Source organism: Arvicanthis niloticus, chromosome 26, assembly GCF_011762505.2.
Source record: "Arvicanthis niloticus isolate mArvNil1 chromosome 26, mArvNil1.pat.X, whole genome shotgun sequence".
NCBI lineage: Eukaryota > Metazoa > Chordata > Mammalia > Rodentia > Muridae > Arvicanthis > Arvicanthis niloticus.
The window spans coordinates 31,477,747-31,494,496 of NC_133434.1; the positions used below are offsets into that span (position 1 = coordinate 31,477,747).

Consider the following 16,750-nt stretch of genomic DNA (forward strand, 5'->3'; position numbering starts at 1 on the left):
TGTAATGCCAGCACTTGGAAGTCTAAGGCAGAAAGAGTGAGACTCCAAGGCCAGCCTGGACTACCTTTAAGACCCTGGTTCAAAACAAAACACAAAACAACAAAATCTCCCCCCCCCCCCCCCCAGATAGGTTTTCCTTTTTTCTTTTTTTGTTTTTCCTAGTTTATTTGCTTTTCTCAAGGCTTCAAAAATTATAATAACTTTTGAAAACCTATCAGTTATGTCTGAAATACAGGTTAAGGTGGTGTGGTATTCAGAGGGAATACCTCTTCCCTAACAGTAGTTAAAGTTGTTTGGGAATATATAAAACATTTCTGATTTGGATAGGAAAAGGTTTGTTGTTGAGTGTCATTTGTTGCGGTAGAGAGGACAGGGTACCATGAGAACTCATGCATTTCTGGTAGAAAAAAAGAGCTACATAAGGGAAGCAGATTAATACATACTCAGCAGTACTTGGTTGCTGAAGAAAGAGAAGGGAAAATATTTGTTTTTTGAGACAGGGTTTCTCTGTGTAGCCCTGGCTATTCTGGAACTCAACCTGTAGACCAGGCTGGCCTCAAACTTACAGATATCTGCCTGCCTCTGCCTCCTGAGTGCTGGGAATAAAGTCATGCACCATCACACTCAGCTCAACTAGGAAGTTTTTAAGCAAAAGTAGTTTTATTGATTGAGGTTAAATTAGGAAAATACTGTTCTAGTGTGTGGGGTAACAGTTAAATTGGCAGCAAAGATTAGATAGAGGAAATGTAAAAGGAGATCTTTTCATGAGAGAGAATACAGGACATTTGGGCAGATTGTAGTGATTTGGGCTCTTCCCCTAAAGGTAATAGGGATGGTTAGATGAATACTGAAACAACTTTGGGGGTGGGGGGCATCAAAGATTTTGTAATATAAAATTGGATAGGAAGGCTCAAGAAAGGCCACAAATCTGGAGAAAATAAGCCAGTCCTGCCAGTCTGCAATACTAATTGAGAAGTAGTTTTAGAATGGAGGAAGGATGAAGTACGAGGCCAATGAAATGTGGGAGAATTAGCTGCGCTACTTGTCGACCTGAAGATTGACTTACGTCCTTGAAGTGGCTTAGAAATTCAAGCTCTACACTTGGGTTAAGCTGCTCACAGACTACTAATATCCCTATGCACCTAACAGCAGCAAATCCAGATCTGACTAGGGGAAGAAATCTCGGACTACTTCCTTAAATTGTTACCCTTTCCCCACTTTGTTTATTTGCTTACTTACATTAGTATCCATATTCATGTGTGTGCACAGACCGAGGTTAGAGGAGTTGGTTCTTAAAAGCATGTGAATTCTAGGGATCAGATGAAGATTGTCAGGCTTTGGTGGTAAGAGTCCTTCCTTCCTTGTTGAGTCTTATTGCTGGCCCCTTCAGTTTAGTTTTCTTATTAAGCCTGCCAACCGGAGACTTCAAATACTTGAAATACACTTGTCATAGACTAAATCTAGTGTGCCACTACTAGGAAGGATGAGCACAGATGTTTTCAGATGAAATAATGGCAAAGCGTTTATAGCAAAATTGGACAAAACTAAAGGTAGTTGGAGGTATTAGAAGAATTAGAAGCTATTCAATAAAAGATGAAAAATATAGGAGAATTTCCAGATTGGTAAAATAACAGTGTATATGCAAAATTGTCAATGTTCAATCAAAGTAAATAAATGATTATTTAATTGATTCTAAGATACAACTTTCTTCCTTCTTCCGTTGACTTCTCTACATCCTCCCCTTCATTTGCTTAGGAAAAAAAAAAAAACCACCTTCCCCACACAGGTGGACTGCTTGGACCCTCTACTCTAGACTTAGCCAATGAGAGGTGGAATAGAAAAGGATTTTAAAAATTTGTTTCGTTCATTCATTAGTTCGTTCGTTCATTCATTCATACCTTTTTTTTTTTTTTTTTTTTTTTTTTTTTTTTTTTTGCATGGATTGTTCTCTAGGCCAGGCTAGCCTCAAACTCGGTGATTTTTTTTTTTTTTTCTCCTCCCACCCCACCTCTTCTTCCTGAGCTCTGAGGTTAAAGGTGTATGTCAGTATGCTTCCTCCCTCCTCACCCCTCTTTTTGGAGACATGATATTGCTATGCATCTCTGGTTGGTCATTCTCTTACCCCTGTTTTCCAAGTGCTATGATTATAGGCATGAGCTAATAATTTTTAAAGGAGATTTATTTTGATTTTGTGTGTATTGTTATTTGTTTGAAGATATGTATACTCCGTGTGCGTGTGCGCGTGTGTGTTTCCCACAGGAACCAGAAGAGGGCATCTAATCTGAAATTGGAGTTATAGAAGGTTGTAGGCCACCATGTAGATGATGGGAATTAAACCCCACGTCTCTGAAGACCAAGTGCTTTTAAACAGCTATGTCTCAAGCCTCAGTTTTGTTTTGTTTCAGCATATCTAGATCTGCTGATGACATCTTAAAAGATGGGAAATTTGACCTACATGTTTTCTGGTTAAAGCATGAAATATCAGGTCCAAAGCACTTGAGAATTGAAGACATCTGGTAAAAAGAAATCCACCCTTAAAGTGCAATAAGCCAAGTGTGATGGTGTGTGCCTGTAGTCTCCGTACCCAGGAGGCAGAGGCAGGAAGATTAAAAAGCCAAAATAAACAAGCAAAAAAAAAAAAAAAAAAAAAAAAAAAACCACCCCCCACTCCACGTACAAACTCAAATTTAAAAATAATTGTAACGAAACTGCAAAAGGTAAAAAAATCTGTAAGCAGCAAACTATAGATTAGTTTGGAAAGTATAAATATATGTCATATTCTGATGAATGGGCTTCTTAGTAGTAGCAGTAAAATTAGCTATTAAAATAATACTTCAGTGAAATGAATTGAAATAACTCCCAGCCTGTGTTCGTGGAGCATGTTCATAAATAATGCTGTCTTAATGAACAGGCAGTTGACCTCAGAACAAAAATTTGAAGTGTACAGGTTTACTTTGATACTATTTTCCCCCAATAATTAGAAAACCAGGCAAACATTAGAAATACGAAAAAAAAAAATAGCTAGCTTTGTCATAAATACATGAAATAATAGTAAGTTAAACATTAATCATAAATTTCACATAGATCTTACAGGGAGCCATATGTGCTGGAGGGAAATGTAAAATGGCAGTATTAAATCTCAGGTATATATATATATATATATATAGTAACTATAGTACCTGCTTGTACTACTTAGTAAGTTTATAGCTACCTCCTGTGGGCTGCTACATTTAGCTCTGGCACTATATTCATGAGTAGTGTCTCTTTAAGGTTACTTCCTTATGATATATATCTGACCTCAAGGTTTGTGTTTTTATCACTGTTGTAGCTGGAATGTAAAATCTCCCTTATAGACTCGGGCGTTTGTTTACACTTGGTCCCTAACTAGGGTGGGAAAGTTGTGGAACCTTGTTGGAAGAAGTAGGTCATTAGAGGTTGGTCTTGAAGCCTTAAAACCTAGCCCTACTTCTTGCTCTGAGCCTGCAGCACCTGCTGCTTTCCTGGTTTTGTCAGGTCTTCTTCCTGTGGTAGTCTTTAATTTTTCTGGAATTAGAAGTTAAATTTTTCTCCCCTAAGTTGCTTTTGTCAGGATATTTGATTATAACAAGAAAATAACTAATTCAATCATCATACATATTGACATACAAAATATGTATTAATTGACTGTTTATGTCAACAGCAAGTTCTTAGTATTTCAAAATTTCTAGGAGTCAAAAGAATAATATCTAGCAACTGGTGAAGTTTATAGCTCAGTAGTAGAATGCTTGCCTGGAAAACCAAAGACAATAGGTTTGTTGAATGGCAAAGGGGGAAAAACTGAGGTATAGAATTTTCACTGATTCTGAATGGTATTGATTTGTTGTAAGGTCAGCTGAGAGTTTTTATTTTGCACCCAGAGTTTGTATCTTTAATTTTTTTTCTTTTTGTTTGAGTGTTTCACCTCTATGAATGTGCATTTGTGTACCATGTGTGTGAGGTGCCTTCTTATCGGCTCCCTGGATCTGGGTTACAGATAAACATGAGTTAGTCTATGGGTTCTAGGAATCAAATCCAGGGCTTCTGGAAGGGGGCAGCCTTGTCTCTTAACTGCTAAGCCATCACTTTAGCCCAATTTTATGTCTTTTTTAAGCTTACATTTTGTTTCTGTATGTTGACTAAAATTTTATTTATTTTTGACTTATTTAAACAACTTTTTGACTGGGCTAGGGGAGACATTGTATCCTGTGTTATAGTAGAATTTACAGACTTATGTATATGTGTATAGAAACAAATAAGCTAAATATTCATCTTTAAAGTATCAAGTAAGCCGGCCTTTAATCCCAGCACTTGGGAGGCAGAGGCAGGTGGTTTTCTGAGTTCCAGGATGGCCAGGGCTATAGGGAGAAACCCTGTCTCAAAAAAAAAAAAAAAAAAAATCAATCAATAAATAAAAAATAAAGTATCAAGTAATTAGTTATGTATGGATCAGTGAGATGGCTCAACAGGTAAAGACTTTGGCTGCCAAGTCTAAGCTTCCAAGTTTGATCTTGGATCTACATGGTGGAAGGAGAGAATTTAATGCAGCAAGTTGTTTCTGGCCTCCACAAATATGTCATGGCACATTCTTATGCACACACAACATAGATAAATGTAAAGAAACCTGCCTTTACTTCCCTAACATTGGAAGTATATACTTGATTTATGAGTGCTGGGATTGAACCCAGTGCTTCATGCGTTACAAGCAAATACTCTACCATCTGAGCTTGAGCAACATTATCATCCCTAAATTAGATTCTAATATCGTCCAAAGAGCCAGTGTTGGGTCAAGGGTAGACAAACCTCATAATAAATGCACATTAAAACAAAATCTTTTTTGTTAGCCTAGGAAAGGAACCAACCTCCTGATCTGTAATGCCCTGGATGATTTGCTATTTCTTCCTTTTATCCAAAATGGCATTAAGTCATGTGAAAAGCAAAATCCCATAGAGAACTTTGAATCTGTAAGCACTGCCTCTGGATGTTAAGAGAATGGAAACAGAATGAGTTTTGAAACTAAGGCCTTGGAGCTGCTCATAGGCTAGACTCCTGTGTTTTCCAAAGGTAGATATGCTGTTATAATTTGGGTATCAAGAGAAATGAAAATCTGTGGGGCAGAAGTAGTCCTGGAGAAGAGTCTGAAGGTGAAGAATCATGGGTCGTGGAAAAAAGAAATCTTAGATACTGGAAACTGGTTTGGGGATCCAGAAAAATGCATTGATCTAGGTATCACATTTGACTCAGGTATTGGTGTATACAGCCTGGACCTCTTTAATGGTACTTGTCAGGCAGGTTTCAGTGTCACAGGTGACACTGTACAGGACAGGTGACATTGGAAGCAAACAGAATCAGTAGAGAAGCTAAGTGTAATTCCAAAAGGAGTGGATTATCTTCTTAACAAGTAAATTCTGTCCAAATGGCTAACAACATTTTCTCAGTGAAACGTGGAATGGGAAATTGGGCAGCAAAACACTTAAGTTCTGTATTTCTTGTTGTAAATGAACCTTGATTTTAAATGGGGGAAAAAACAACAAAAACCTTTCAGACCTCGTATGCCAGGGAATGCTTGTTAAGTTCCTATTCTTTTTCCCTACAGTTTCTCATATAGCTTAGACTGGCCTTCAACTCCTGATCTTCCTGCCTCTGTCTCCTAAGTTTGGGGGTTGCAGGAATATACCACTATACCAAGCTTTGCCGTGTGTGTGTGTGTGTGTGTGTGTGTGTGTGTGTGTGTGTGTGTGTGTGTGTGTGAGCGCGCGCGTGCACACACGCGCACACACGCGCGCACACACACACACACGCACATGTATGTACAGGTGTGTATGCCAGATATATATGTATTTGCCTTGTGTAGGTAGATTATGTATGTATATTGGCTCAGTGGGCAAAGTGTGAGGCAAGCATGATGAATTCAGATCTCCAGAAACCCACATATAACAACAAAAAGTTGGATGTGATGTCGTATACCTGTAACCATAGTGCTAGGTAGGCAGTGATAGGTGTATTCCTAAGGTTTGCTGTAATTGTACATTCTAGGTTCAGTAAAAGTTTGTGTCTCAAAAAGGAAGGCAGAAAGCAAAAGATACCCAAAGTTGTCCTCTGGCCTACACACACACACACACACACACACACACACACACACATTCAGGGGCACGTGCATCCACATACTTCTACAACATACAACACAAACAGATGATGGAGATTTGGACCTGGGAACAAGAAATAGACTTACCTGTACCCCGTGAGTAGATTTAGAATAAGGAAAGGAAGACAGAGGTCCTAGTTCTCTTCTCGTTCTCGTTTGTTTTTCAAACTGGTCCAAGTTGTCATTAAATGCTATAATCTTTCTGGAGTTTATTTTACTAACATTTAAATGAGATCCTTTTAATTGAGATTCTTGTATGTATAAAGAACATAACTGTATTTAAAACCTTGAATAAAGCTAAAACATAGTTGAGCATATTCTTTATTAATATTATAGCTGGTTGAATTGATTTACAAATTGAAATTTTTCATTTTCATCTTGTTTTCCCTTTGAAGTGCTAAGATACTTTAGACTGGGATAGTGGTGTATGCCTTTAGTACCACCACTGAGCTCTGTGAGTTTCAGGACAGCCAGAAGCACATACTGAGTCCCTTTCTTTAAAAAATAAAACAAAACAGATATTTCCAGAGTTGGGGTGAGGGATGCAATGGGATGGACAGTGACCATTTGTTCTATAGATAGCACTTGGAATACCATTTCCTGGTAACACTGAGTTTTAATTATGTTATATTTAGGTATGCATATGGTCATATAATTGTTTGATGTAAATTAAAGAAATAATTCACAGAAATATGTAGAAAAGTTCATTGTACAATGAAATATGTAGTCATTTCTCTTATAAAGTAGTTTAATTTAAATGATTAAATTTTATCTGTATAAAATACAGTCTAGTATTAAAATAGATTACTCTTCACAGGTAATTAACTGTAGCTGTAGCACAATTTTTATCCTAAAGTTTTAGTAACAGTTGTGTTAAATGCTAATTGCTTAACCTTCCACAGTGTGTATTTAAAAACAAAGTTTAAAAAATGAAGAACAAAAAGTCAAAAGTCAACCATAGTGCACACTCCTTCTGTTTGCTGTCCTTTAACCATGCCCTCTTTTCTGTTTTGACCAGAGTGGGTTTGATCTTTTATTTTAGTTTAGTTAATTGCTTTTCCTTACAGGAAGTCAGGTTTTTGGAGAGCTCTAACTGTGCTATTTGCTGGGCTCTCATCCTTTCTGTTTAAATAATGCAGGTACTTTGATGGAAACCTGGAGAAGCTCTTTGCTGAGTGTCATGTAATTAATCCAAGTAAAAAGTCTCGAACTCGCCAGATGAATACAAGGTCATCAGCACAGGATATGCCTTGTCAGATCTGCTACTTGAACTACCCTAACTCGGTGAGTACCTGGTAGTTTAAGGTTAGCATTATGTAAGAGGGTAAATCAACTTTTATTACTTACACAAAGGACAACACTTGGGAACAATAAATAAATATACCTGTAGCCTGTCAGTAGATTTAGAATAAGGAAAGGAAGACGAAGGTCCTAGTTCTCTTCCTGTTCCCATTCCTGTTCCCCTTTGTTTTTCAAGCTTGTCCAAGTTGTCATTAAAATGCTGGAATCTTTCTAGAGTTTATTTTACTACCATTGGAGAACTGTGTAATAGGTAGACAATTTATAAATTTTTTTAATAGAGGTTAAAATAGATTTAAAAGTTTAACTTATTCTCAAACATTCAAAATATAGATTTTTAGGGTACTGTCAAGAGTTCATAAGATATTTTTCATTTATATCTATTCTGACATAGATTCTTAAACATGGCAAGTGGGGGCAGAATTAGACTAGAATAGAACTAAATAATAGGGTTTTTTTTTAATGTTAGTAAGTTTTATTGAGTTATAGTGGTGTACTTTTTGCTACATTTAGTGCATTTGGTAAATAAATTTTAGGGTTAAATGAAGTCTTCATAGGAAAACATTACCTTATTGGTAACCATAGGAAAATTAATTATATTTGTGGCATGAAGATGTTCAACTGATTGGAATTAAGATATTTTTATAACTATATTTAACCCTACCTAATTACAACCATTTTGTTGATAGTTTCTGCTTTTATAAACAGTTCTTTCTCATAGTTTGAGAGAGAATCGGGAGCTTCTCAGGTGTGTTTATGTCTAGACTGTTGAGGCTTTCTCATTGTTAGTCTTAGACTTTTACATATGGATATAAAGGGTTCATTTGTAGGACACCAACTTGGTCTGGGTTTTTTTTTGGGGGGGGGGGTGTTGTTAGAGAAAAAGAATAATCAGTGAACTAGTTTGGTAGGGAAAGTGCAGAACTAACTTTGAGTTCTCAAGTCCTGGTTGTGGTTCTTACACTGAGTGTCTTCCCTTGGGTTGAAGTTTTATTTTTCAAGTTGACTTTGGACATTCTTCTTATCTTTATGGCCTGGGAGGTGTATCACTTACTTCCTTAAATCACAATTCAAATGTACTTATACAATCACTGGGACTTCAAAATACATTAAACTCAGGTTTTAACACCATTTTATTTTGCATAGATTCTTTATGCCAGTTACGATTTTTACCATGGGCTGGAGAGATGGCTCGGCTGTTAAGAGCACTGACTGCTCTTCCAGAGGTCCTGAGTTCAGTTCCCAGCAACTACAAGGTGGCTCACAATCATGTGTAATGAGATCTGATGCCCTCTTCTGGTGTGTCTGAAGAGAGCAACATACATAAATCTTAAAAGAAAAAAAATATTTTTTTACCATGCCTACAATTTCAAAGGTGTTTGTGACATAGTACTAAGATCTAAATAATTTGTTCCAGTTTATGAATTACTTTTCTTTTGCCCTTTTCTTGACCTTCAATATAATTACTTTTTCCTTTATTCAAAATTTTAATACTAGAGTACTGGAGCTAGTTCATAGAAATATCAGTTATATTTTTGGTGCCCTTGGTATTTCCCAAGATTCTTAAGAAAAACATGAAAATCAGGACCAAAAATTTGTAGTGTATATTTTGGCTTTGTATACAGCAGATGATGGAGACCTTAAGGCATTAATTTAACACTTCAGGGACAAATCTAAATTTTAAGGGCATAATGGGGAATGAGCATATAGTTTATATATCGTTTGCCTTGAATGGTAAACACTTTGAGAATAAATAAATGATAGTTTAGGATCATGTTGAAGGAACCTGTGTATTTACTTCCCTGCCCCTCCTCCCCGCTAAGTTTTACATTTATTTATTTACCCTGTGAGTGGGCATATGTGGAGGTCAGTCAGTTGACAGCTTGTGGGAATTGGTTCTCACCTTCCCTCATGTGGGTTCTGGAGATTGAATCCAGGCTGTCAGCCTTAGCAGCAGGCACATTTATCTCTATGCATCTCCTCAGCTCAGTTACTTTTCCTGTTGCTGTGACCATAGACCTTAATGGGATTTGGGCTTATTTTTGCTCATGGTTAGAGGCCACAGTCCATCATAGCAGGAAAGGCATGGTTATGGGAATGGAATGTTAGATATTTTATTGTCTCTACAGTCAGGAAGTCAGTGCTGGCTTTCTCCTTTCTACCCTGTGAGTCCCCAGACAGGATAGGAGTTCCATCTGCTTCAGGGTGGGTCTTTTTCCATGGTTAATTTTCTCTGGAATCATCTTCATAAGTAAACCTTAGGGGCGTGTCTCTCCTAGAGATATGAAATTCAGTTAGGTTGAAAATGAAGTTGACACCACATGGCCACATTATACCACGAAACAGTGTTAGTTCACTTTTTATTGCTGTAACAAAATACCTGAGATAATCAGCCTGAGGAGACACAATTTGATTTGGCTCATGGTTTCGAAGGCTTTCGTTTTTGATTTTCTTTGCCTTAGGTCTGTGGGGAGAACAGAATTTAAGATGTGGTTCATGGTGCAGTAAAGCTGCTAGACTTAAGGGAGTGAAACAGAAAGGGAGAGGAAAGGGCAGGGAGTGCAGTTTTCCCCTTCCTAGGGGCATTCTGCATTTACAGTTAATCTGACTAAACTGCAGCTAAGTCCTACTCCTAAAGGTTCTACAACTTCAAGGTAACCTCATGAACTAAGGGCTTAATTCTTCAGCATACAGGCTTCAGGGGACAAACCACAATAGACACAGTTCATTTATGGATCCATAGGGATTGATAACAGGATGTGATAAGCAAGGCAGGAAAACATAGCAGAAATCAAAGGAAGGAAGGTAAGAGTGCTAATAACTTCAGAAAAGATCTTGAAAAGTGAATTTGAAGTTAAGGAGTTAAAGTTTATCAGTAACCTCAGAGTTATTTTAAGTTGTGTGGTTAAAGAACTGAGTGGAAACTACTAATGTTAACAAACAATATAACACAATTAGTTATTTTCTCATCATTTCTAGGTCAATATATATGCAGATGATTGTTTTGATCAGTTTTAGCAGAGTCACCTGAAATCCTTTATGGAGCTTTATTAATGTTTTGGCATTTCTTTAAGAAACATGTTTATTGGGCTGGAAAGATGGCTCAGTGGTTAAGAGCACTGACTGTTCTTCAAGAGGTCCTGAGTTTAACTCCCAGCAACCACATGGTGGCTCACAACCATCTGTAATGGGATCTGATGCCGTCCTCTGGTGTGTCTGAAGACAGCAATGGTGTACTCATACACTTAAGTCAAATAAATAAATCCTTTAAAAATAGAAAAAAGAAACATGTTTATTTGGGTTGCTGTAAAACATTTACAATTTCCTATTATTTATGTAAATGTACCTTTATCTTCCTAGAAATCAATTTTACCATTATACAGTGGACATATGAATAGAGGCTTTTAAATAAAGTGTGTGTGTGTGTGTGTGTGTGTGTGTGTGTGTCCAAGCATGTGCAAAGAAGGGTTTTTGTTTTGTTATTTTCATTTTCAGACAAGGTCTTTTTATGTAGCTCAGGTTGGCCTTAAACTCATGATGATCTTCTGCTTCAGTTTCCTGAGTTACATTACAAGTACATATTAACACACCTGAGCTACATAAATGTTTCTAATGTCTTAACTTACATAGTACTTTGGAATTAACTGTCTGGGAGACATGGTCTCACTCTGAATTGACTAAGATTTTGGAATGAGCACTAGGTAAATTCATAGTCACTACTTTTACTGCACCTTAGCAATACTTTCTTATTTTGAATCAAAATAGCTTAAACTGTACGTGAAGATCGTATGACCCTACAAAGTGCTGTGACTACAGACATGTTCTACTATATACTGCAGATGCGTTGGTCCTTGCTATTTTAATCATAGTTTTTGGGAGACAGAGACAGGTAAATCTCTGAGTTTGAGGCTAGCCTGGGCTACAGAGTTCCAGGACAGCCAGGACTACACAGGACTCAGAGAACAAGACACCCCGCCACCAAAAAAGAGGTACAGAGTCTCCCCCCACCCCCATGTTAAAAATTCCATGTAGAATCTTGGTGCACCAACACTACTTGAAAGAATTTGATCTAAGTCTAATCCTGTTTTACTTTTTAAAGAAGTTGTTTTATTTTAAAGAATAAATGTGTTTAATAAATATGTTTAAAGAAGTTGTTTTATTTTAAATTATGTATATGGGTAAAACAGATTGTGCACATAAGTGTAGTACCCATAGAGGTCAGAATCGTCAGATTCCCTGGAGCTGGAGATGTATACAATTGTGAGCTACTACTTGACATGGGTGCTGAAAGATGAACTTGGGTCCTTTGGAAAAGCAGTATGTTTTCTTAATCTCAGACCCATCTCTCAGTCTCTCTCTCTTTTTTTTAATTTATTCCATTAATTAAGCTCTTGAGAGACCTGATAGATGTCTTGATTATTCTATTTATGTAAGCAGAATGGCTTTAATTTTGGAGATTATATTAGCAATTTCTCATGGAGGAAAGATGAAAAATTCAAAAATGTGTGTATGTGTGTGTGTGGTCACAATTTACCGTCCCCAGAAAGACGATTTTTACTGAACTTTAATAATATGTTATTTGGATGTGGTGGAACACACCTTTACTCTTAGTGCTCAGATGGCAGAGGCAGGCAGATCTCTTGAGTTTTAGCCTGGCCTTATCTACATAGTGAGTCCAAGTCTGTCTCCTCATGCTTCGCCCCTCCCTTTGCAAAAAAAAAAAAAAATTAAAAGCTTGCATTACTTGCCATGTATGTAAAATAAAATGTCAGAGAGAAACTAAACTTCCTCTTCTCTATAAGTTATTAACTCTTTTTTGTTTTAATTAATCATCAATAAAACCAAGGGTATGTTTAATGACTAGATAGCCAAGTTTCATGAGTTAAGTCAGGGAAAGCCCAAGGAATCAAGTGAGCTGGACATGAGGTAGTTAAAAGCAAACATGTCAAAGAGGAAAGGCACATATGATGGAGCAAACGTAAGGATGTGGTTGGAATGAAACTGTTTTTAGTGCAGTGATCATGTATGTTCAGACCATAGTTTAGGTTTTGCACTCTTTTTAGTCAGATGTAGTGATTTATATTTAGCCATTTAGAAACAGGGTCTTTCTGTATTCTCAAACTGTTTTGAAATTTACTATTATTCTAACTGGCTTTTTAATCTCATGATCTTTTTATCTCAACTAGCTTTCCAAGTTCTGAATCTGTAGGTATGCATCATTTCTTGCTAGCTAAATTTACCATTTTTAAAACATTCTCTGATAATAGACCCCAGACTAGAAAGTGCAGTGAACAGAGTAGTAATTTATTAACCACTATGACCATTAATCTCTAAGTCTTAATGTGTCTTGGTTGAATAAAAGAATGACACAGAAAGGTTCTTGTGATGTTGTAGCAAGTCAGTGCCATATCATTTTCAGTGATGGAGAGTAATGAGATTATTATAGCTTTAAAATTGACATACCATGTATTTGTTATTCTATCTTCAGGACGGGCTATACTTCTTTACATGGCTACTTCTTTGTACTGAAAACTTAATAGTTGATACGCTGTATGTAGAATTGTTGGTCCTCTAATTCTTTGCATATAATACCATGAACATCAATTTTATAAGCATATTTCATATAATAGCTAATTAGAAAATGTAATAAACTTTTAAAAGTACCATTTAGAAGAGAGAGAGAGAGGAGAGCTAGGAATAAACTAAATTTGATGGGAAATGTGAAAAAATGTTAAATATTAGGGGAGATAGAAAGATGACTTGAATATTTTAAGAAGATAGAATCGTAGTTGGATGAAATATTGAAAAGGAGTAGATTCTGTGAGGATAGAGTGAAGATTTAACTACCGGGTGCAAGAATAGACAGCATCAGAACACGACTTTAGGAGAAGTTCAAGTGTTGCAGAGGAGTTACAGAGAAGGTAGATTACACAGGATATGATGTGGAAACAATATGGAGGTAGAAACAGACTCAAACTTGCTTAACTTTAAAGACTGAGGACTTTTACTCTATAAGAAAAGTGTTTCTGTATGGCAATATGGTGTGGATACTAAGTAAATTAAAACTAAGTAAATTGTACAATTTTAAAGGCCCATTATCTAAATTAGAAGAAAAAAAAAGGGCCTTTAAAATTGGGGGTGGGGTAGGGTTACATGGGATAACCCAGTGAAAGCTGAATAAATTATGTGAAGGAAATGTCTGAGAAAAGAAACAGACCCAATTGGAACCATAGCATCCCCTACTCCTCCCCACCCGTTCCACAAATACGAAACTTCACTATTTTTAAAAATGAATAAAAAATTATTCAAATGATTGTATGTGTGTGTCTTGGAGGAATTATAAAGAAGAATGAGGGCAAATATGATTTTTGTTTTTCAAATGTGAGGTTGGTAAAGCTCTGACGAAGTAATGAAGTGTGTGTGAGAAACTGCATTCTCTTCCAGTAGGCATTGCTGCCACCTGTTACAAGAGGACCCAATAACAACTTTCAGTTTGTATTTATATACCTGTCTACATATTTCTTCCCTAAGATGTCACATGTTTACAAAACGTATTAGTCAATATGACAGTGGTAGGAAAAGTCCTTTAATAGTGAACTGTTTTAAAGTGGTGAATGACAGGACCAGAGCACTTGTTCTGCTCTTCTGGAGTGTGTACCAAAGTTCAGTTCTCAGCACATTGGGCAGCCGTGACTCAAGCTGCAGGGAGATTCAGTAACACTGGTTTCCTTGGCCACCTGCAGACACATGTGCTTACTTTCTCTCCATTCCTTCTCATAGACACAAAATTAAATAATAGACACAAATCTTTAAAGAACAGAAAAAAGATAAATCAACATACCATTATGGAGCCACTGCAGAAATTAAAAACCCTACAATAAAAGTAACAAAATATAAAAGAGAACATGAGATTCTCTCCATGTATATCTACATTAGCTCATCTCTGCATGTACATATAAAAAAATGAAAACAGCATTTGCTTCTAAGTAAACGAAACAGAATAGGGACACAACACAAGCAAGCCAGATTGTTTTTCCACATAAATGCATACTGCAAAGGAATTTGTCCTTTTTTCCAGTGATACTGTCTCCATGATGCTCAAGGCTGAAGGGCAGTAACTACTCAAAATTTCCATACCATTTCTGGTGTTTAATGCAGGCACCTCGGAGGGTTCCAAGCCACTTTTGTATTGAAATAGTTTGCCTCCATCTCCCAAACAACTGGAAGTAGAGGCACATGCCACTGTAAAACATGTTAACATTGCTTGAATGCTCTCACATCCATGTCAACATAGCTCTACCAGTCTAGCATTATAAATTAATTACTTGCTTCAGTTTTTAAAATAGAATCTTCACCGGACAGTGGTGATGCACACCTTTAATCCCAGCACTTGGGAGGCAAAGGCAGGCAGATTTCTGAGTTCGAGGACAGCCGGGGCTACACAGAGAAATCCTGTCTCGAAATACAAAAAAAAAAAAAAAAGGCTATACAGGCTATTTTAAAATAGAATCCTCAGAGGATTTTTTTACAGTATTTTTTAATGTATTGTTAAAATATTATAAATTAGTATTACATATGCAATGTTAGTCATAAATATTGAAAGGTTGGTTTTGTTTTATGTATTTATTTGGCAGTGTTAAGGAATCTAACTTAGAACATCAGATAAATTAGATAAAAACTGCCTCTGAGTTATATTGTCAGGTAAAAGCAAAGCAAGCTAACCATTTATTTGAGTCTTATAGATATACTGTACTTTGTTCAACTATCGTCTTTATGTTATTAATCTTTCTAAACATTGTAGGCAAAGATTAGAATATAATCTATTATTAATATTTCTTTGTTCTGAGGCCATGTCTTAACCTGTTTGACTCAGGCTGTCCCTAATATCTTTGATTCTCTTACCTTATATCTCATACTGCTGGAATTATAGGCACATATTAATATTCCTGGCTTTCTATTGGTCTTAACTATTTTGTAGTTACAATAATTACCCTTAGGGTTGCATGCTTGCAGGCAAGTTCTTGAATGCTGAGATGTATTCTGTATATTTAAGACTGGTCCTAAATTCTTCATCCTCTGGCATTTACCTCTGAGTTTTAGATTATAGACAGATTAAAGACACTACACTTGCCTTTGCAATAAATATCTCGTTTTACTACAAGTTTATTAGTTATTATTAATTGGTTTTCTCAAGACGAGGATTTCACTGTGTAGCCCTATCTGTACAAAATTTTAGTTTTTAAGTCACTACATTCCACATAATTCCATGAATCCTGTATCCATTTTAAAAACATTTAGAAATACAAATTTGTTGAGTTTAGTGCTTTTATAATTATCCTAGCATAATATTTAATGTGGCTTTTGCTATATTCATATTATTTTATGATCATTTTTAATTTTTAAGTATTTTTATAACCCTTCCACTCCCCCCAAAAAAACCTAAGAAACTCATACCTTTTGATATTCATGTCTCCTTTCCCCACAAATCTAAAGGCCTAGGAAACATCTTTTTTTTCTTCTAAAGACTCATCTGTTCTGTACTTTTCATCTAAATTGTGTGAGGACTTTTATAATTGGCTGTTTTCATTTACCATGTTTTCAGGATTTATTTATGTTGTAGCATCTATCAGAGCTTTATTTCTTTTTTGTAACTAAATATTATATAGCTGTTTCACATGTATCTGTTGATGAATGTCTTAAGTTGTTTCTGTATTTTGACTATTATGCATGTTGTAACTATCAGTACTATGTACAAAGTTTTATAGAGATGCATATTTTTATTTCTATTCAGCAATATACTGTGGAAGTATAGTATGCACGTCATATGGTGTGTTTTGAATAAGAGTGGTTTGACGGGCTACTTATCTGCCTCGCTGCAAGCTGCTCTGGGGAGGCAGAACATAGTCAGTGATAGGTTGGGGTCCCAGCCTGTGTTTTTCCAGGCATGAAAAAACAAGATCTGGGACAGATACTGTGATTCTCATTCTCCTGTGTACTGAGATGTTGGCGACCATGGAGATTTGAGAATGGGGCAGCTGCTACGGGCCAGGCAGGAAGGTGATGGGTGAGCCCAGGACCGGTTAGAATCTGGTTTGGTTCCAAATGAGTGCCAAGAGTACAGAGGGGCTGAAAAAGAAAAGGCCATCTTAGGGAGATTTAGGTGAGGCTCTTTACAATCAAGCCCCCCTCCCCACTTGATGAAGGAGATGGTCCTTGCTTGTCCAAACTGTTTTATTTCATGCTGGGTGTGAATGTGTATGTCTTACTCTTGGTGCAGGAAGGAAGGGCCAG

General features: G+C 36.5%; 1 protein-coding gene across 2 annotated transcripts in view; it reads left to right on the plus strand.

Moving 5' to 3' along the window:
- Positions 1 to 16,750, plus strand: part of Arih1 (ariadne RBR E3 ubiquitin protein ligase 1) — a 96,778-nt gene that overhangs the window by 40,578 nt on the left and 39,450 nt on the right. For both annotated transcript variants that reach the window (XM_076925495.1, XM_076925494.1), the window contains one exon: positions 7,300 to 7,444. In XM_076925495.1, coding sequence (XP_076781610.1) covers positions 7,300 to 7,444 — 145 coding nt within the window. The remainder of the gene's footprint in view (positions 1 to 7,299; positions 7,445 to 16,750) is intronic.